Source organism: Microtus oregoni, unplaced genomic scaffold (assembly GCF_018167655.1).
Source record: "Microtus oregoni isolate MIOR12 unplaced genomic scaffold, Mior012 000027F_ref0000203, whole genome shotgun sequence".
Lineage (NCBI taxonomy): Eukaryota > Metazoa > Chordata > Mammalia > Rodentia > Cricetidae > Microtus > Microtus oregoni.
In genome coordinates, this window is record NW_024543086.1 from 32323987 (window position 1) to 32344517 (window position 20531).

The following is a 20531-nucleotide window of genomic DNA, read 5'->3' on the forward strand; positions in this document are numbered from 1 at the left end:
AGTGAGGCACAGTGCAGAGTGCTTTGCTTGGCATATGGGAATGCGTGTATTTATCGGATGGCAAGTCTGCCAGGGCTCTATGTTTAGGTTCTATGCCAAAACCAGAGAGGTTAAGTGACTTTTGCTGGAGTTTGGATCTGAGCTGCTGACTCCATGTTGGTACTCTAGTCTCTGCCTGTGCTCATTACTGCTTGGCCATGAGCAGCCTGGAGTATTGAACGGGACCTCCCAGGCTACAACCATTTCTCCATCTTCTCATCACTTCCCCAAATGTGTTGAGCTCCCTCATATATCAGGGCCTTACACCTGTGGGTCACCCCCTCCCCTTCCTGGTTTCCATTCGTAGCTGGTAAACTCTTCAACATCACTTCCTCAGGGAGAACCTCCCCTGGTCCCTACCCACCTGCGCACTTGAATGGCCTCTTATGACTCTTCTCTATGTGTTTCTATGGGTAATGATGGAGCATTAGGCTGTCCGAGTGCTTGCTGGAAGCTCTTGTGGGAGGCAGGAAGTCTGGCTTTGCTACTCCTGCCTGACATCATTAATGGGTCAGCAGGGTATCAAGGGTCTAGACCCAGGAGGGTGGGCTGGGCTTAAGATCACACAGGAGCTGCTAACCTCATGCTGGCACTCTACGGGTCCTAGGTGCAGCTGTCAGTGTACTGGGACTACATGAAGGCCATTGGCCTCTTCATCTCCTTCTTGAGTATCTTCCTCTTCCTATGCAACCATGTGTCTGCACTGGCCTCCAATTATTGGCTGAGCCTCTGGACAGATGACCACCCTACTGTCAATGGGACTCAGGAGCACAGGACGTACCGACTGAGTGTCTATGGGGCCTTGGGCATCTTACAAGGTATGGCTATGCTTACTTCATGTGTCCTTTCTTAACTGAGACCCCAAGACCTCATGGAATTTACAACTACTAACTGAGCCAGACGTACATGGACAAAATCTGCCACATGGTGAACTCTGAATGCTTGCTGAATTCATGCCCACCCCTTCCCCGCCCCAGTTAGCTCAAGGAGCTGATTGCTGGCTGAGTTGGCATCAAATGAAGCAGCCTAGCTCTGGAGTTCACTCTGAAGCTGTGCCAGGCAGTGTGTGATCTAGATGTGATCTAGATGCTCATAAAACTGCTTTGTACACACATGCCCTTTCTGTGTCCCTGATGCACTCATGTGGGTGGTTAAGTGAGTCTTTCTTGTGTGAGAGCTTTCCTGTGTCCAGGCATGCTGCCAGGAAGGCACTTAGTACTGGTTGTGGTTTTGAGTGTCACTGTCCCTATTATACAGGTGAGGTGACTCACATAGATTGACATGAGAGGCCCCCAGCTGAACAGGGTTGGCAGCGCCAACTTCAGTTTGCCTTCCCCTGTTATTGGTGAATGAGCCTCACATAGAAGTCCCCAAAAGAAATCTGTGACCCAGGGGGTATTTGGAGGAGCCACAGATGTCTCCTGACCTCTGAGGTGGTTTTGGAACAGGCCGTCAGATGATCAGGTGTGGATGCCTTGAGTTTCTCTATGTGTAGCCTACTTCTGCCTGCCATAGAGCCAGAGACTGCAGCAGCCTTCATATTAGATTTTAGAGAGAGCAAAGAACAGAGAAGATGTTTCCATGGGTTCACACAGAATCAGTATCTGCTACAAGAGCTGTGCTGTCTGGCACAGTAGCCTCCAGTCATGGGAGGTGATTTGAATTTTAGTTCATTGAAGTTAAAAGAAAATTCATTTCTTCAGAAACTCAATCCCAGTGTGTAGTACACAGTGAGGGCTGGTTTCTGAGGGACCCAGTGCCGGCCAGCAGACCACACTTCTGTATCTTACACTCACATCTCTGTTGCCATCCTAGGTGTCTCAGTATTTGGCTACTCCATGGCTGTGTCCATTGGAGGCATCTTTGCTTCCCGTCATCTCCACCTGGACCTGCTGCGCAATGTCCTGCGCTCGCCCATGAGCTTCTTTGAGCGCACACCCAGTGGGAACCTAGTAAACCGTTTCTCCAAGGAGCTGGACACAGTGGACTCCATGATCCCGCAGGTCATCAAGATGTTCATGGGCTCGCTCTTCAGCGTCATTGGAGCTGTCATTATCATCCTGCTGGCCACACCCATCGCCGCTGTCGTCATCCCACCATTGGGCCTTGTCTACTTCTTTGTGCAGGTGAACCACAGATGCTCCCTTGTGTGCCATATCCCAGGAGGGACGGTGGGAATGTGAACACAGCACTGGGCTCTGTTGTGAATAACTAAGAGGGCTGTTTTGTTTGCAGGAGACAAATGCACATTCTTATTCGTTTAACTCTTTGGAGCGCTATATTAGGGGACAGCTCGCAGCTGTGCAGTCAGTTGTTAATAGACTGAAGAACAGAATTCTACAGTGGAGTCATGAAAAACAGCAGCCTCATCAGGGTGAATGCTGATGCATATATAGCATATTAGGAGACAGCTCATTTCGAGACTGGTGTGGCCCTATGGGTCAGGTGGCACCCAGGCTGTTGTTGCTGCTGCGAACACCCCTTTTTTTTTTAGTTCTGCTTTGCTGTCTTTACAGAAGTCGTCAATCTTTAAGTTGGCCTCATGGTCCAGAATGCTCGCCAAAGTTTCCTCTTTCATGTCTATCATATTTATAGTTCAGACACAGATCATTAAGAGAACAGAAGAGGGAACATATGGCCGTTGGATCAGAAGTACTCGTTTAAATCCTCTGGTCCTCAAGATGAGTTGTGTGGCCACTATTTGCAAGGAAGGACTTGGTACATTAGTCTTTCAGAACCAGTTTCCTCTTGAGAGGGGCAGCTGTTCTGGTTCATACCTTGTCCCATTTGTAGAAATCACCTTTTCTTTGCACATGCATACTTACTTGGTCAGTTTCTGCCTACATTACAGTTTAAGATGACAGGTGAGAGGGTAGAGAGACTCAAAGAGGAAGCATTTTTCTCAGGTGGCAGAGCCAAGAGTGGGACCCCGGGTCTGTGTGGTTTGTGCTTAGTCATTCATTTGTAAGGTTGGCTGCTGAGATTGTTGCGGGGGGTGGGGTAATATCAATGTAAACTAACACCTGGTGGCACCTGCTGTTGTCCCAGCACTCAGGGAACTCAAGACAGGAGTGTGTAATGTTATAATCAGGGACTCTTCTTCCATTTTACAGCTGCCCAGGTCCGAATAATCACACAAAACCTATGTTAATTACAACACTGTTTGGCTGAAGGCTTAGGCGTATTTCTACCTAGCTCTTATATCTTAAATTAATATATTAATACATTTCTATTAATCTATGTATTGTCATGAGGCTGTGGCTTACTGGAAAGGTTCTGGTGTCCTTCTTCGGTGTCTGCCTGAATCTGCCTTCTTTCTCCCTGCATTCATTTTAGTTTTTCCAAGCTCTATTCTGCTCTGCCATAGGCCAAAGCAGCTTCTTTATTTATTATTATTATTATTACTGTTATTGTTATTATTATTGTTATTATTATTTTATTACTTAAAAAATACCAATCCAAATTCCCACTCCCTCCCCTCCTCCCACTCCCCTCCTACTCCCTTCACAAGCCCTCCCACCCCACTCCCCTCCAGTCTTAAGAAAGGGCCATGCACCCCTCCTTATGGAAAGTCTAAGGCCCTCCCTATTACATCTAGGTTGAGCAAGGCTTACATCCAAAGAGAATAGGATCCCAAGAAGCCAGTACAAGCCATAGAGACAAATCCCAGTGTCACTATCAGTGGCCACTCAGTCTGCCCCAACTGTTAACCCCCTTCAGAGTTGACTCCCAGTCTAGTTGGAGTTGGTGAACTACCATTAGTTCAAGTAAACTGTCTCAGTGGATGAACCCCTCATGGTCTTGAATTCCTTTCTCACACTCTCACTCCTTCCACTTTTCAACTGGATTTTGGGAGCTCAGTCCAGTGCTCTGATGTGGGTCATTGCCTCTGTTCCCATCTGTTGTTGGACCAAGGTTCTATGGTGATATTTAAGATAATATCAGTCTGACTGTAGTAATAAGGGCGGCGGGGCTGCGTCCCCAGCACCCCGGCTGCCTGGCTAGCTTATGCCCGAAATAACAACACACAAACTGTATTCATTTAATCACTGCTTGGCCCATTTCTATCTAGCCTCTTCTAGGCTAATTCTCACATATTAATTTAGCCCATTTCTAATCATCTGTGTAGCGCCCCTAGGTGCGCTTACCGGGAAGATTCTAGCCTATGTCCATCCTGGGTCGGAGCCTCATCACGTGCATCTTCCCTGGAGCGGGGAGCATGGTGTCTCTCTGAGGCGTCTGCTCCCGAGAGGAGAGCTGTGGAGTCTGAGCTCACTTCCTCTTTCTCCCAGCGTTCTGTTCTGTTTACTCCTCCCACCTATCTTCTAACCAATGAGGGCCAAGCAGTTTCTTTTTATTTAACCAATGACCTTCCTCCATCATTTCCCCTTTTTTCGGTTTAAACAAAAAAAAAAAAAAAACAGGCTTTAACAGCATTCTGTTCTGTTTACTCCGTCTACCTATGTTCTAAGCTATGAGCCCAAGCAGTTTGTTTATTACTTAGCCAATGAAATCAACAGATTGATATATGACACTCCCACATCACTCCTCAGTTTATTTATGTGATGGATTACATTGATATATTTTTTTTATGTTGAACCAGCCCTGCATCTCTGAGATGAATCCTACTTGATCATGATGGATGATTTTTTTTTGATGTGTACTTGAATTCGATTTGCCAATATTTTATTGAGAATTTTTGCATCCATGTTCATGAGTGAGATTGGTCTGTAATTCTCTTTCATGGTTGAGTCTTTGTGCGTTTTTGGTATCAGGTTAACTGTAGCTTCATAAAAAGAGTTTGGCAATGAGCCTTCTGTTTCTTTTATGTGGAACACTTTAAGGAGTATAGGCATTATTAGCTCTTCTTGAAAGTTTTTGTAGAACTCTGCACTAAAACCATCTAGCCCTGGGCTTTTTTTGGTTGGGAGGTTTTTGATTACAGCTTCTATCTCCTCGCGACTTATAGGTCTATTTAAATTGTTCACCTGGTCTTGATTTAATTTTGGTATATGGTATCTATCTAAAAAAATTGTCCATTTCTTTTACATTTTCCAATTTTGTGGAGTACATCTTTTTGTAGTAGGACCTAATGATTCTCTGAATTTCCTCAGTGTCTGTTGTTATGTCCCCCTTTTCATTTCTGATCTTGTTAATTTGGTTGTTCTCTCTTTGCCTTTTGATTAGTTTGGATAAGGGTTTTCCAATCTTGTTGATTTTCTCAAAGAACTGGCTCATTGTTTCATTGATTCTTTGTATGGTTTTCTGTGTTTCTATTTTGTTGATATCAGCCCTCAATTGATTATTTCCTGTCTTCTCCTCCTCCTGGGTGAGTCTGCTGCTTTTTTTTTCTAGAGCTTTCAGGCATGCTGTTAATTCTCTAATGTGAGCTTTCTCTGTTTTCTTTAAGTGGGCACTTAGTGCTATGAACTTTCCTCTTAGCACTGCTTTCATAGTGCCCCATAGGTTTGGATATGTTGTGCCTTTATTTTCATTGAATTCAAGGAAAGTTTTAATTTATTTCTTTATTTCTTCCTTGAGCCAGGGGTGGTTCAGTAGTTGACTGTTCAATTTCCATGAGTTTGTAGGCTTTCCAGGGGTGGAATTGTTGTTAAATTCTGACTTTACTCCATGGTGATCCGATAAGACACAGGTGTTTACTCCAATTTTTTTGTATCTGTGGATGTTTGCTTTGTTACCGATTATGGGATCAATTTTCGAGAAGGTTCCATGAGGTGCTGAGAAGAAGGTATATTCTTTTTGTTTGGGTGGAATGTTCTATAGATGTTGGTTCATTACATCTGTTAGTTCTCTTATTTCTCTGTTAAGTTTCTGTCTGGTTGACCTGTCCATGGGTGAGAGAGGAGTGTTGAGATCTCCTCCTAGTTGTGTGTGGGGTTTGATGTGTGATTTCAGTTTTAGTAATGTTTCTTGTACATATGTGGATACTCTTGTATTAGGGGCGTAGATATTCAGGATTGAGACTCCATCTTGATGAATTGTTCCTGTTATGAGTATAAAGTTTCCTTCTCCATCTCTTCTGATTTATTTCAGTTTGAAATAAATTTTGTTAGATATTAAGGTAGCCACCCCCACTTGTTTCTTAGGTCCATTTGATTGGAAAACCTTTTTCCTAACCCTTTACTCTGAGGAAGTCTTTGAGGTTGAGGTGTGTTTCTTGTAAACAGCAGAATGCTGGATCCTGTTTTTATATCTATTCTCTTAGCCTGTGTCTTTTTATAGGTGAATTGAGTCCATTGATTTTAAACGATATTAATGAGCAGTCGTTGTTAACTCCGGTTATCTTTTGGGAGTAGTGTTTGTATGTTTCCCTTCTTTGGGTTATACTGGTGGGGGATTTATCAGATGTCTGTGTTATTGTGAGTGTCGTTAACTTCCTTGGGTTGAGGTTTTTCTGTCTAATACTTTCTGTAAGGCTAGGTTTGTGGATATGTATTGTTTAAATCTGTTTTTGTCATTGAATATCTTGTTCTCTCCATTAATGGTGAATGAAAGCTTTGCTGGGTATAGTAGTCTGTGCTTGCATCCATGGTCTCTTAGTGTCTGCAGCACATCTATCCAGGATCTTCTGGCTTTCATGGTTTTCATTGAGAAGTCACATGTAATTCTGTTAGGTTTACCTTTATATGTTTCTTGACCTTTTTCCTTTGCAGCTCTTAATATTCTTTCTTTGTTCTGTATGTTTTGTGTTTTGATTATTATATGATGAGGGGATATTTTTTTTTTGATCCTGTCTATTTGGTGTTCTGTGGGCTTCTTGTTCCTTCATTGGGGTATTTTTCCATAGGTTGGGAAAGTTTTCTTCTATAATTTGTTGAGTATATTTTCTGTGCCTTTGAGCTGGAGTTCTTCTTTTTCATCTACCCCTATTATTCTTAGGTTTGGTCTTTTCATGGTGTCCCAGATTTCCTGAATGTTTTGTGTTAAGAATTTGTTGTATTTAGTGTTTTCTTTGACCAATGAGTCTATTTTCTCAATGGTATCTTCAGTGTTTGAGATTCTTTCTTCTATCTCTTGAATTCTGTTGGTTATACTTGTCTCTGTAGTTTCTGTTCGTTTACCCAGATTTTCCAAATCCAGAATTCCCTCGGTTTGTGTTTTCTTTATTGCCTTTATTTCAGTGTTCAAATCTTGAACTGTTTCCTTCACCTGTTTGATTGCTTTTCTCTTGGTTTTCTTGGGTTTTTTTTGAGGGATTTATTAATTTCTTCCAGCTTTCTGTTTGTCTTTTCCTCTATTTCTTTAAGGGAGTTTTCCACTTCCTCTTTAAAGGTGTCCATCATTTTCATAAAGTTATATTTAAAGTCGTTTTCTTCTACATCTTCTGTGTTAGGATGATCATGTCTTCCTATTATGTGTGTGCTGGGTTCTGGTGTTACCATGTTGTTTTTTAGGATGTTGGAGGAATTCTTGCATTGGTGCCTACCCATCTCTTCCTTCAAATGAAGCCAGCAGTCTCTTGGCTTCTTGGTCCAATCCTTGCTGTGTCTGTCTCTTAGGTCCACTCAGTATTGGCACAGGTTGTGTTTGGCAGGGTTCCATGGAACTTGCAGGGAAAGGCAGGTTGGGGGTGGGGTGGATTGAGGGCTAGCAGGCAAGCACTCTTCTGGCAGCTAGAAATGTCGAGGGATGTCCTATGTCCCCCAAGTTTGGGTACAGGATGTATGGCAGGGTTCCAAGGAGCTTGCAGGGAACCAAGCAGCTTCTTTATAAAACAATGATAATAAACCATATTCACAGCATACAGAGGAGAGTCCCACATCAGAAAGTTCAAAGCTACATAGCAAACCTTGTCTCAAAATCAAAACAAAAAAGTAAAAATACCAAATTGTGGATACTTGTCACATAGAGTCTGGGGACCTTGGTATTGCTGTCTCGTACCTGGACCCCATCACACTTCAGGTCATTGACATTACCATAAAGAAAGATGGAATTGTAGGGCGAAAGTCCATCTTTGGACTTGCCTTGTCGCTTCTTTAAATCAGTGCTGGCTGTTTATTGGCTGCATTTCCCAAAATGTGGTAAATGTGCTCATGCTGCCTGGAAAGCTTCTTGCAGGCTCCAGTTCAAAAGAGGCCACACCATCCCTCGAGTGTAACACTGGGAACTAGAAATGGCATGACCTCAAAACCCCGTGAGAGTACAGTGCTTGCCTCACACGCGTGAGTACATGAGTTTGATCCCTAGAAAAGCCAAGCCTGATGACCAAGCAGTACCCATTGTGGAAGGTGTTTTGCCATAGTCACCCACAGCTGCTGTCATTTCTATGGTACTGTGGCAAAATACCTGACCTAAACAACTCAAGGGAGGAGATTTTCTTCTGTTCACAGTTTTAGTGCTGTCTGTTTATGTTGGTAGGGAGGGCGTGGCATGGTCAGGAAGCAGAAGATGTTTGTGCTAGCTTCCTTTTTTATTTATCCAGACTTCATCCAGACTCCCAGAATGAGATGGTCGCTCTCACATTCAGGGCGGGTCTTCTGGCCTCAGTTAATGCTCTCTGAAAAATTCCTCACTTGTACTCAAAAGTGTGCTTCTTTGATCTTTTTGGTGGCTTTTAATCAATGCTCCAGTCACTAATTACAACCGTATTTGTGTAGCACACAAATAGGTGTACTACTAAAGGTGACTTTGAGATAGATGTTTGAGATAGATTGGTGCCCACAGTGACTGACCTTCTCTGAGAAAGGTCTAATCATCATACTCAATTCTATCTGTTGTAGGCAGATTTTCTTTCCTGCCAGCCTGTTCTCAAACAGCCACACAGGCTTATTATTAATTGCAAATGTTTGGCCAATAGCAGTTGGCCAGTACCAAGCTCAGGGGCTCAGGGTTGTCACTAGCTAACTTTTACATTTTAAATTAACCCATATTTCTTATCTACACTCTATTACCTGGCTTGGTACCTTTTCTCAGTATAGCAAGTTTATCTCCTCCTTCCTGAGACTCCTCCTCTTCTTTCTAATGCTCTCTTTTTGTCTGTCAGTCCTGCCTAAACTCTTCCTGTCCAGTTATTTGTCAGTCAGCTTCTTTATTAAACCAGTCACAGTGACATTTATTCACACAGTGTAAAGGAATATTCCACGATCTGTCTGTCTGTCTGTCTACTAGACATGAACACAAGTACCATCTGTGATGGCAGGAACTGCTGAGAGCTTACATCTTGAACTATGAGACAAGACAGCAGACAGGGAATGGTACATGGCTTTTAAAACCTCAGATCTTGCCCCAGTGACATTCTTCCTCCAGCAAGGCCATGCCTGCTAAATCTACCCAAACAGTGCCACCAACTAGGGGCCAAGTGTTCACACTTTTAAGCCTGTGAGGCACATTTTTACTCAAACCACCTTAGTCAGTATACTTTACTTTTGCAGATAGGACTTGCTCAGTTCTTGCTGCACAAACCTGATTCTCACATCCCAAGATGGAAAGAGAGAACCTCTCTGACCTCCACACATGCATTCTGGCATGGGTGTGCATATATACTGCTCATGCATACACTGTGCACACATACATAAACTCATCATCATTATCATATACGATTTAAAGTTAAAAAATGACAAGTGCTTTTCCTAAGAAACTTATGTAATAGGTAAAACTGCAGAATTCAGCTAGGCTGGAACATGGTTGCTGTTTGATGTTTGCTGTTTGAGTGCTTGTTTGGTGTTCATAGCAACTGCTGGGCACACTGCTGAGGGCTACTTTTGCTGTGATGAAACACCATAACAAAAAGCAACTTGAGAAGGAAGGGGTTAATTGCATTCACCATTCCATATGACAGAGAGGACAGGCACTCAAGCAGGGCAGGAACCTGGAGGCAGGAGCTGATGCAGAGCCATGGAGGGCACTGCTTGTTCCTCATGGCTTTCTCACCCTGCTTTCTTTTAGAACCCAGGGCACCAGCCCAGGGATACTTCCTCCACCCCTCCCCCCGCCACACACACAGTGGACTGGGCCCTCCCCACCAATCGTTAATTAAGAAAATCTCCTAAAGAAGTCATTTTCTCAGTTGAGGTTTCATCCTCTCATATGACTTTAGCGTGTGTGAAGCTAACATAAAACTAGCCAGCACACCTGTATAGTTTGTGTATATAAGGGTTGATGCCTTTGTATTCTTTTTTTTTTTTCATCCCATTTGGCATTTTCGGAGACTAAGCAACTCTTGTCTCCTTTTCTCTCAGTGGGGTCACTCCTGTCCCTTGCTGACTTGGCCCCTACTCTTTGTACCTGGCGCTGCCTCCTGCTGACCTGTGCTTGTCACCCTATAGAGTGAAGACCAATGTCAATTCCTTTCTGTGGCCCCATCCCTGTCAGCTAGGAACAGAAGAGGTGGCCCTCCCCAAAGAAGAGCACATCAGTTGGGTGTCTAGTGCCAAAGGGTCAGCCCTGAAAACATACATATAGGTAACATTTGGACTCACAGGTTCTATCTAGGAATGTATATATGTTTACACACACTTACAGACATTCAGTAATGATGAATGAAAGAAGAGAGCATGAACTGAAGGAGAATAGGGATGGGCACATGGGAGGGCATGGAGTTGCCATGTGTGTGAAACTGCTGACACAGGCAGTGGCTCCTGGTTTAGTGGCATCCACAGGGTTCCATCCTTGACATGTATGAGTGTGCATATAGCCATGTGAGACTCACAGTTCTTACCTGCTGTCCTCATAGTCTACTGTGCAAAATGGCTTTAGTGTTGCTATTATACAGAAGAAACCAAGGCCTGGATTTCTGTGGTAGGAGCAAATGAAGACTAAAGAGGTCTGCCTGAACCTGTACTGTTGGTAGAGGAAAGCCCCAAACATTTAGAGCTTCTGAGAGGCCAGGCAGTCTGGAGGTCATTTCATCCTGCTGCTGCTTAGGCACGGACCCAAAGAGGAGGCCACTTTTACCCCTTTGTCTCCACACAAGAGCAAGAAAGAGCACTGCCTAGGTTGGAAAATGGGATATGCATCCAAGAAACTGTGGCTACTGTCACTGACATTCCTGTTCCACAGTTCACCAGGAAAGCAGCCCATCTCCATGGGTCAGCCACGTCTAAGCTTCTCCCGGAATATCCCAGGAGGATGGCACGAGGGGCTAGCACTGATTCTGTGCCTCTCTCTCTCCCACAGAGGTTCTATGTGGCCTCCTCCCGACAGCTGAAGCGCCTCGAGTCTGTTAGCCGTTCCCCTGTGTACTCACACTTCAACGAGACCTTGCTGGGGGTCAGTGTCATCCGTGCCTTTGAGGAGCAGGAGCGCTTCATTCGCCAGAGTGACCTAAAAGTGGATGAGAACCAGAAGGCCTACTACCCCAGCATCGTGGCCAACAGGTGGGTGCAGTGGTCAGTAGGATAGAGGAAGCCAGCCGAGTGCCCAGTCCCTCAGCCTCTGTTTCTTCTGGGAGAGAAATGGAAACAGCGGGGCACATGCCTGAAGGAAGATTACCATGAGTCTGAGGTTCCCTTGATTACCTGGTGAATTCCAGGCCAGCTAGACTATAGAATGAGATTTTGTCTAAAAAATAAAGCAGCCTGGGGGCTGGAGAGCTGGCCTGGTGGCTGATATTGCTTGCTGTGCAAGCATGAGAACCCACATTTTTGTCCTCACATAATCTTAGCATTGTGGGGTGCAGGTGGGGGGTGGTCCTAAGAGCTCAGTGTCCAACTTTGTAAATAGCAGCTTGTTTCTTCCTCACATTGAGGTTTATCTCTTGCCAAGGGACTGACTTTTACTTATTTTATAATTATTATTGCTATTATTCTGTGGTGATGGCTCTCAAACCCAGGGCCCTGTGCACGGCAGGCCAGTGACCCAGCAATGAGCTCTGCCCCAGCCCACGATGCCTGTTTCCAGACAACAGTGCCTCCTGCAGTTGATGACAACTTCGCAATTTCCAGGGAATTGTTTCTTGATATTAAAGATTTCCTAAGAAAAAGTCAATCTTTCCAAAGGCAAACTTGAGTTTCCAGGTTGGAGGTTGCTCTTGAGAATTCTATTTTAGGCAAGTCAGACTCATGAAGTCCTATGGGCCCTGGGCACCACCCCCACCCCCAGTTCTCATATCTTGGATGAGTGTCACCCACAAGGCCTTTCTCTAGAAGTGCTTGGAAATTAGCTCAGATGGCAGATGAGCTTAGCTCTGTTCCATGAACTTAAAACTGTGCATCTGTCTGTCTGTCTGTCTGATATACTCCTACATATCTCCTTACAGGTGGCTCGCTGTGCGTCTTGAGTGTGTGGGCAACTGTATCGTGTTGTTCGCCGCCCTGTTTGCTGTCATATCCCGCCACAGCCTCAGCGCTGGCTTGGTGGGCCTCTCGGTGTCTTACTCATTGCAGGTAGAAGGCTCTTTCTTGGGTTGAATGTTCTCCCCATGGCAACCAGATTTTGAGTTTCTAGATCTTGGCTTTGGGTACCTGCACGAATGGGAAAAGGAGAGGGCTTGAATGGAGTTTTATGGGAATCCTGACACGTGGCCTGCATTCTTCACCATTCAGAAGATTCTCAGTGGCTTTGATGCTTTCAAAGCTATGAATTTCCCTGAGTTCTGTGTTCGTTCCATCTCATGATGTTTATTATACTGAGTTAAAAATATTTTCTTTGTGTGGTTAAGATGGGGTAGCCTAGAGCTTGGCATAATTCTGCGTCTTCAATCTTTGGAGCACTGGGATTAATTACGGATCCACCACATGAAAATCACCCAGTTTCAAAATATTTTCCAGTTTCCTATATGACTTCTCTTTCTTTCTGCCTTTCTTTTCTGTCTTCTCTCTCTTTCCCCCCTCCCTCCCTCCCTCCCTCCCTCCATTCCTCCTTTCTTCCCTTTCTTCCCCCCTTCTCTTTCTTCCATCCACAATGCAGATGTCAGAGGACAACTCTGTGGAGTTATTTTCTCTTGTTGCATCTTTACATGGCCCTGGAGGGTGGAACTCAGGTTGCCAGGCTTGCTCAGCAAGCGCTTTGCCCACAGAGCCACCTCACAGCTCTTGGCTGCTTTCTGACAACTTGTGTGAACCATGTGTCACCTTGAAAGGTGTGATTCCTAAGAGGTGCAGTGTGTCCACTCTGGTGATGGCTCTGTAGGTCACTTATTTCTGTATCTGTGTGAATGATATGATGCATACTTAATGAAAATGAAGCCACGCTTTCCCCAAGAGACCCCACATGGCTCTCTCCATTGGCAGATAACTTCCTACTTGAACTGGCTGGTTCGAATGTCCTCTGAGATGGAGACCAACATCGTGGCTGTGGAGAGACTCAAAGAGTATTCTGAAACAGAGAAGGAGGTAAGGCAGGATTCAGTCTGGCCCCTTAGCCTTGGCCTTTCAGAAACCCTTTGGGTGTCCTCTGCTTACTCAGAGGGTGAACTATGTGTCTGCCAGGCCCTCTTGGGCTTTTCCTGTCTGCTTTTAACACTTATTAAGAACCATCTTGTTTTAGAGGAAAATATCCCTTAGTAAGTATAAGTAACACAGCCCACAGGTATCCTGGGAAAAACAGGAACACAATGAGGACAATTTTCCTCATAAATTGAGGAATTAAGCATGAATGAGTTGATTGGAAGTGTGAGATAGCTCAGTGGGTGAAGAGTTCAGACCCCAGAACCCACATAAAAGACTGTTCTTGGCAGCTTGCACTTGCCAGTTTCTCTTATCCCTCTTCTTGTGATCCAGGCTCCCTGGCAAATCCAGGAGACAGCTCCACCCAGTACCTGGCCCCATTCGGGCCGTGTAGAGTTCCGGAACTACTGCTTGAGGTATCGAGAGGACTTGGACTTGGTTCTCAAGAACATAAACGTCACCATCGAGGGTGGAGAAAAGGTGGGTGTGCGCCGTCCTCTGTTCCATTGACTTAGGGTCCAGCATGAACTCTCCACTGTGGGATTGAGGTGCTTTTACAGGGAGGAATCATGGGAATAAAAGATGCTGAGTGTATTCAACAGGTGGACGACACCCCAGACATGCAGATACGTTTTTTGAAAACATTTGCGTGAACTATAAATACTAAAAAAAAATCCGTGATCCATAAAATGGTCCCTCTGCTTTTCTTGGATGGTTGGAACATGTAGCAGTTCTGCCCACCCCCCTGCAGGTCTGTCTAGAAGAATCTAGCCCTCCAGCTCACCCCAGCTCCTCCTGTGTGTCCCTTTACTGGAGTTTGTAAACTCTAGAGTAATAAAGTGATACCATCATCCCAGAACAGCTTATGGGGACATATAGCTCCAAGCTCTTCCTGGAAGGCATTCAAGACCATGGCCCATAGACCTTTCTCAGACACTTGGTCAGGGATCACCCTAGGCATTTGCATACTGTAATATTGAATTGTTAAATTGTCCATCCACATGTGTCCAAGTGTTCTCTTTCCATGAGGTAAATCTCTGAGTCTTACGGGCATTCATGCATGGGTGCTGAGCTGTGATAACTGTGGAGGAGCCTACTCAAGCCCAGATGTAAAAGAGAGGAGAAAGACCTGTCATTGGACATGGGGAATGTTAGCCATTGATCAGGAACTGGGGTACTCGGACCGTATCAGAGAAGTTCAGGGGCTTTGCTTGAATCTGAGGTATAATCATGCCTTCAGGAAGGAATTCCCATCAGAGGAGAGAGGAACCATGTGGGAAGCCAGGAAGCACCTCATTATTTTCCGACTCTCTCTAGTTGAACATAGCACAACTAAACATTCCTCTATCTGCACCCTATTCCTTTGAGCATCTCTTCTGACTTATGAAAAGTCCTTAGCCTCTGTGAAGCAAAGGGCATCTTTTCCAACCTTTTGTCAAAGTAGCCCCTGAAGGTGGGTCTTGGAGAAGCGGGGTGGAGAGGGGGTAAGCACTGTAGTGGAAGCTAGATCAACCAGATGACCACGGCTCTGACCCAGCCACCTGCTGGGAGAACCTTGAGTCTGCAGCATTCCCACATCACCACAGCTTCTTCCTGTTCTATAGGTTGGCATTGTGGGCCGTACAGGAGCTGGGAAGTCATCACTCACCCTGGGTTTGTTCCGGATCAATGAGTCTTCAGAAGGGGAGATCATCATCGATGGGGTGAACATTGCTAAGATTGGCCTACACAACCTGCGATTCAAGATCACCATTATCCCCCAGGTGGGCAAGGCTGGTGGGTCCTGCACACACTGAAGCCACACCCTCTGTATTTATAGACTCTGCCAACTGTAGATGGAGAGTAATATATTTGCATTCATGTATTTATTGGGAGGAGGGGAACAGACCATGCATATGAATTGATAGTCTGCAGGAGTCAGTTCTCTCCTCTGCGTGTGTATTCTGAGGATCAAATTCAAGGCCATCAGGCTTGGTTGCATGTAGCTTTGGTCACAAAACCCATGATTAGTTTTTCTATTTCCAGATTTAGCATCTGCACTTAATATCATACATAGACTTTTACCCCCAAGTGATGGTCAGCTATTTTCCTAAGTATTTTCTTGGTATTAGATAGTACATGGCTGTATATAGGAACTGTGAACAGGTGATGTGAAAATGCTCTACTGTTTCATACAGAGACCCAGAGCATCTGAGGATTTTGGTGATAATAACTCAGTCTTCTCTGCCAGTTGCAGGAGTCAGTGTCTTAATCTCTAACACTTCTGGAGCTATGCTGCAAATAAGAATTTTCTAAACCATTCCCTTGTGGACAAGAGTTCCCTAATGCATTGCTTGTGGCTGTGATTTTTCTTTGTTTCTCTGAGTCTTTCCTGCAGGTGGGGTTGAGTGACAGCATCAGTTACATCTCTGTTGCTGTGATGAAATAACACCACTAAAAGCAACAGAGAATTGGCATATTGAAAGTTTGGAGAAGTTTTGAAAAAAAAAGTTTTGGTCTGGTTACACAGGGTTTCCCAGACATTTTCTGTTCACAGAGTTCATGCTCTGGAGGGACTCTGAGATCTCTTCCTGTTCTAGTGTGAACATCTCATATCTTATATTGGTGAGCTTTCCTTGTTCAGTGTGGTGTGATTGCCATGTACTGTTAGTTACTTTTTTGATAGTTGTGCCGGAACCCTTGAATCATCTGCAGGGAAGAGAGATTCAGAGTATCACAGGGTTGCTGTCCCTCGTAGTGGGGAAGGCAAGGTCATGCTGTAGGTGTGGTGGTGACATCAAGGAAGCAGGGACCCTGCCAGTATCAGAGCCAAGACGAAGCTTCAGAGGACTGCCCTCAGAAACCCGCTTCTTTCAGACAGGCTCCACCTCCTTAAAAACTCCACAGCATCCCAAAATGACACCACCAACCGTGGAACAAGTGCTCAAAACATCAGGCTGTGTGGAACCTTCTAGGTTCAGACCCTCATACATGCTATCTGCTGTTCTTGCACAGGATCCTGTTTTGTTCTCGGGTTCTCTCCGCATGAACCTGGACCCTTTCAGTCAGTATTCTGATGAAGAAGTCTGGATGGCCCTGGAGCTTGCTCACCTGAAAGGCTTTGTATCAGCTTTGCCCGACAAGCTGAATCATGAGTGTGCAGAAGGTGGAGAGAACCTGAGGTAGGCAGGCAGGGCCAGTGTGTGAAGATTCTGTCCTCTTGCCCCCATCACCAGGCCAACAAGCCTCCATTCTGCTTCAGTCAGTGGTCAGTCAATGACTGTGCTGCTGACCTTGACTGGGCTTATTCATGGGGAAAGGAAGTAGGTGCAGCTGACTGTTGGCTGATCTACTTGGCCTCAGTGGGATCAGTGCATCTGTTTTTCATCCTCCAACAGACTTGCCCAGGTGTGCTGTTGTGGTGATGGCAGATGTGTAAGGGTGAACATGTCCATTCCCACGTTAGGCCTCTACTGGCCGTTCATTGGTCAGCATTCCGTTGACTAAAGCCAGGCTCATAGCTGAGCCCAGCCAGTGCTGAGTTTGCAGCAGCTCAAAGAGGTCATGGATAGTGAACCACCTTTGTTATCCACTCTGTCACCCACACCAGAATGGCCTGATACTTTGTGAATATTACCTCTGAGCCTTTTGTTGGGAATGATTCTAAGTCCATTTCCTGCTCACATGGAAGTAAAGCATGATTGATTAGTAATGTCTGTCACAGGCATGGACATGGGGAGCGGACTTGTTCTCCTGCCTAAAACCCACTCCAAACCTGGTTCAGGATCAGGCTGGTTTGAGCCCTGTCTCTGAGATTTTCTCCCTTTCTAGTGTCGGCCAGCGCCAGCTTGTGTGCCTGGCCCGGGCTCTGCTGAGGAAGACAAAGATTCTAGTGTTGGACGAGGCTACAGCAGCTGTGGACCTAGAGACAGATGACCTCATTCAGTCCACCATCCGGACACAGTTTGAAGACTGTACTGTGCTCACTATTGCTCATCGGCTTAATACCATCATGGACTATACAAGGTGAAGCCCTCAGAGTGGGTCTGTGGGCCTACAGGGTTGGTCCGGTTCACAGTCATGTTTGTTCATGCATCCGTCACCATTTTTAGGCTCAGGGGCAACACCAGTTGGTGGGACTATTCTGTCACGAGAAGAACAGGTTATCCAGGATTATTTCATTCAGCATATTTATATGCATGAGGGGTCTGCTATGTGCCCCGTGTTATTCTGGACTCTGGGGTCACCTCTCAAACAAAGCTTAGGGAATATCTTAAGGACCAGGACACTTAATTAAAAGAGAGGGACAATGGACACAGCAACAAACATTGATGTCAGAGGGTGACATGTGCTAGGTACAAGTGATAACAAGGAGGTGGTAGGGTGGATACCCATCTCTCCAGCCCCTAGAGTTTGTAATACTTTCTGCAGGCAGGCAGTCCCATAGACATCAAACACATCTCTTTGCATAATGCTCACATCTACATCTCTCCCCATGCAGGGTGATCGTCTTGGACAAAGGAGAAGTTCGGGAGTGTGGTGCACCCTCTGAGCTCCTGCAGCACAGGGGCATCTTCTATAGCATGGCTAAGGATGCAGGCTTGGTGTGAGCTGGGCCCTGGCATGATGGTAAGAACTGTGGGGCCAGCATCCCAGTATCCAGGGATTAGCCATCAATCCTAGGAACCCAAGCCTCCCAGATAGAAACCAAAAAATAAATAAAGAAAAAGAAAACCAAACTAAAAAGCAAAACGCACAAAGCAGAAGCCGCCATCTGGCCCCCTTCTGGATCTGACCTTGAAGAAACTGGGAGACAGATGTACTCCACTTTAAACACAAGCCAGACCTTTGGTACCACTTGTGAGGTTCTCTGGAAGTTTACCCATGCTCCTGTAGGGCCTAGGGCAGCTGAACTGCTAGAGAAATTGCTGGTGTCAAACACACTAGTTAGTGACCAAACAGCTACTGCCTCATGTTTCTCCAGCCACATCCATGGATGCCAAGCCCTGGTGCCTCTCCTGATCCTGCCAGCTCTTCTATCAGTTCCCATGGTCCTGCTGGTTCCAGAAGAGTGCTTCCTGTCTTCAGGCCTGCAGTTGAAAGCAAGGGAACAACAAGAACAAACAAAACAAACAACAAATACTGTTGCCTCAGAGTGATGTCTCCTTGCCTGCCATCTGGTCTTCAGGCACTCTGACACTTCCCTGCACCTAGTACAGCTCTCACAGGACTTGCTTTAGATGCAGCCTTGTGAGAAAGGACCTGAGCAGAAGGCTTTGAACCAGGCCAAGCAATACTCCCTTCACAGGGACTTACATCCTGACCGCCCCCATCCCTTCCTTGCTTTCTGCCTCTTCCTGTCCCTCGCTGGGAGGAGGAGGGCTTACTCCTCTCAGAAGATCTGTAAGTAGTTATGAGCAGCAGAAGTCAGGAGCATGAGGGATGTGGTACCCACAGATGAGAAGAGTGGTACCAAAGACAGAGCCACAGTCCTTGTCACCCCAGCACAAGAAGAGAGCCGTTCACAAAAACGAATGATCCCCCCACGCTCACACCATTTTTAAGCACCGTTCCAGGGAGAAAGTCAGTGCCCAGAATTTGATATCTTGGGAGGAGGTACTGAACTCAGGGAGTAGCCACGCCCAGCTCTGCACTTGATCCTCAGTTTGAATTCTTCAGAGTGGTCTTCTAGGTGTTTGGGTTGCAGACCAAAGAGAGACCCCCATGGGCAACAAGAAGTTGCTGCCAGCCACAGTTCATACTTGCTATGAATTTTGGCGCTGATTTCCTTTTTCTTGAGGCAATTTCCTTTTTTTCTTTAGGTGGCAATATATGTATTTATTATTTTTGTAAGTTGTACCATTCTTTCACGTTAAAGGACCCAGAGTTCTCCTGGGGGTCTTTTTGTAATGACACTGGAAACGTGAATATTTACAAATAATTTGCAGTAAAGAAAAATATTTTATTTCTTTCTAAACAACCATCTTACTTCCTTTTGGGTACAGAGGTTTCCAACCTCCATCCTGGAAGAACCAGAGTAGGAGAGCCATGTCACCGCTGTTGTCTGAAGTAGCAGGGCTGGAGAGGGGGCTCAGCAGGTATGAGTGCTTGCTCCTCTCGCAGGGGACTGAGGTTCAGTTCCCAGCACCTGTGTCATTGGCTTCCAGGAGTCCAGTGCCCTCTTCCAGGCACACAAATTAAAAGTAAAATGAAATGGGGGAGACCAAGGTTAAGAGCTGCCTGGGGTCTGGCAGTGAGTCAGAATGGCATAGTACACAAATGCTTTGGTTTGAGTCCTGCTGTCATGTGACCCTGGGCAAGACACTTAGGCTGTGTGCCTCAGTTCTGTCTGTGTAAGGTGGCCAAGTTCAGGTTCTGAGATAAAAGTCACAAGTGGCCCAAATCCTTCTCTATAGTGGGTAGGACTGAGTTGCAATAATGGGGCTTAAGATTTGGGGGAAATGTGGCTGGTGAGATGGCTCAGTTGGTAAAGTGCTATCTGTTCATGAGACCCCTACATTTCAATCCTCAACATAAAAGTCAGTATATGCATATATGTTTATATACAGATATATGTGCATATAATTCTAGCACTAGGGAGGAAACAGGAGCATCCCTGGGGCTCTCTGGCCAGCCAGCCTAGCCAAATCAGTGAACTTGTTCAGTAAGAGCATAAGGTAGGGGCTGGAGCAGTGGTGCTTAAGAATGCATGATGCTCTTGCAGAGGACCCAGGTTTAGCCCCCAGCATCCACATTGGGCAGCTCAGACCTGTCTGTAACTTGGGTTTCTGGCCTCTGAAGGTCATCTACCCTCATGTGGACATAATCACAAATTTTTGCACATACACATAATTAAATATAAAATGAATCATAAAAAGCAAAAAGATGAGCTGGAGAGATAGCTCAACAGTTAAGAGCACTGACCGTTTTTCCAAGGGTCCCGGTTCAAGTTCCAGCGCATGAACTCACAACATCTGTAACTGCAGTTTCTTCTGGCCTCTGTGAACACCAGGCAGATAAAATGCCCATAAAATACATTTTTTAAAGGTAGAGAAAAATATCAAACATTAGCCTCTGGCATACACACAGGTGCACACAAAATGAATACAGGCTTGACAATCTCCAAGGAGAGTAGGGCCCCTCTCCAGAGTAGAATCCTACATTGAT

The 20531-nt window shown here is 45.4% G+C and overlaps 1 protein-coding gene across 1 annotated transcript in view; it reads left to right on the forward strand.

Annotated features, from left to right (window-relative positions):
- The window catches only part of Abcc1 (ATP binding cassette subfamily C member 1), a 150613-nt gene extending 130396 nt beyond the window's left edge, over positions 1–20217 (forward strand). The window contains exons 22-32 of the mRNA XM_041675938.1: positions 647–857; positions 1855–2165; positions 11176–11375; positions 12257–12383; positions 13230–13331; positions 13719–13865; positions 14990–15148; positions 16380–16546; positions 17196–17390; positions 17866–17993; positions 18349–20217. Of these exons, the coding sequence (XP_041531872.1) occupies positions 647–857; positions 1855–2165; positions 11176–11375; positions 12257–12383; positions 13230–13331; positions 13719–13865; positions 14990–15148; positions 16380–16546; positions 17196–17390; positions 17866–17974 (1728 nt within the window). The 3' untranslated portion in view covers positions 17975–17993; positions 18349–20217. The remainder of the gene's footprint in view (positions 1–646; positions 858–1854; positions 2166–11175; positions 11376–12256; positions 12384–13229; positions 13332–13718; positions 13866–14989; positions 15149–16379; positions 16547–17195; positions 17391–17865; positions 17994–18348) is intronic.
- Positions 20218–20531: the final 314 nt, after the last annotated feature.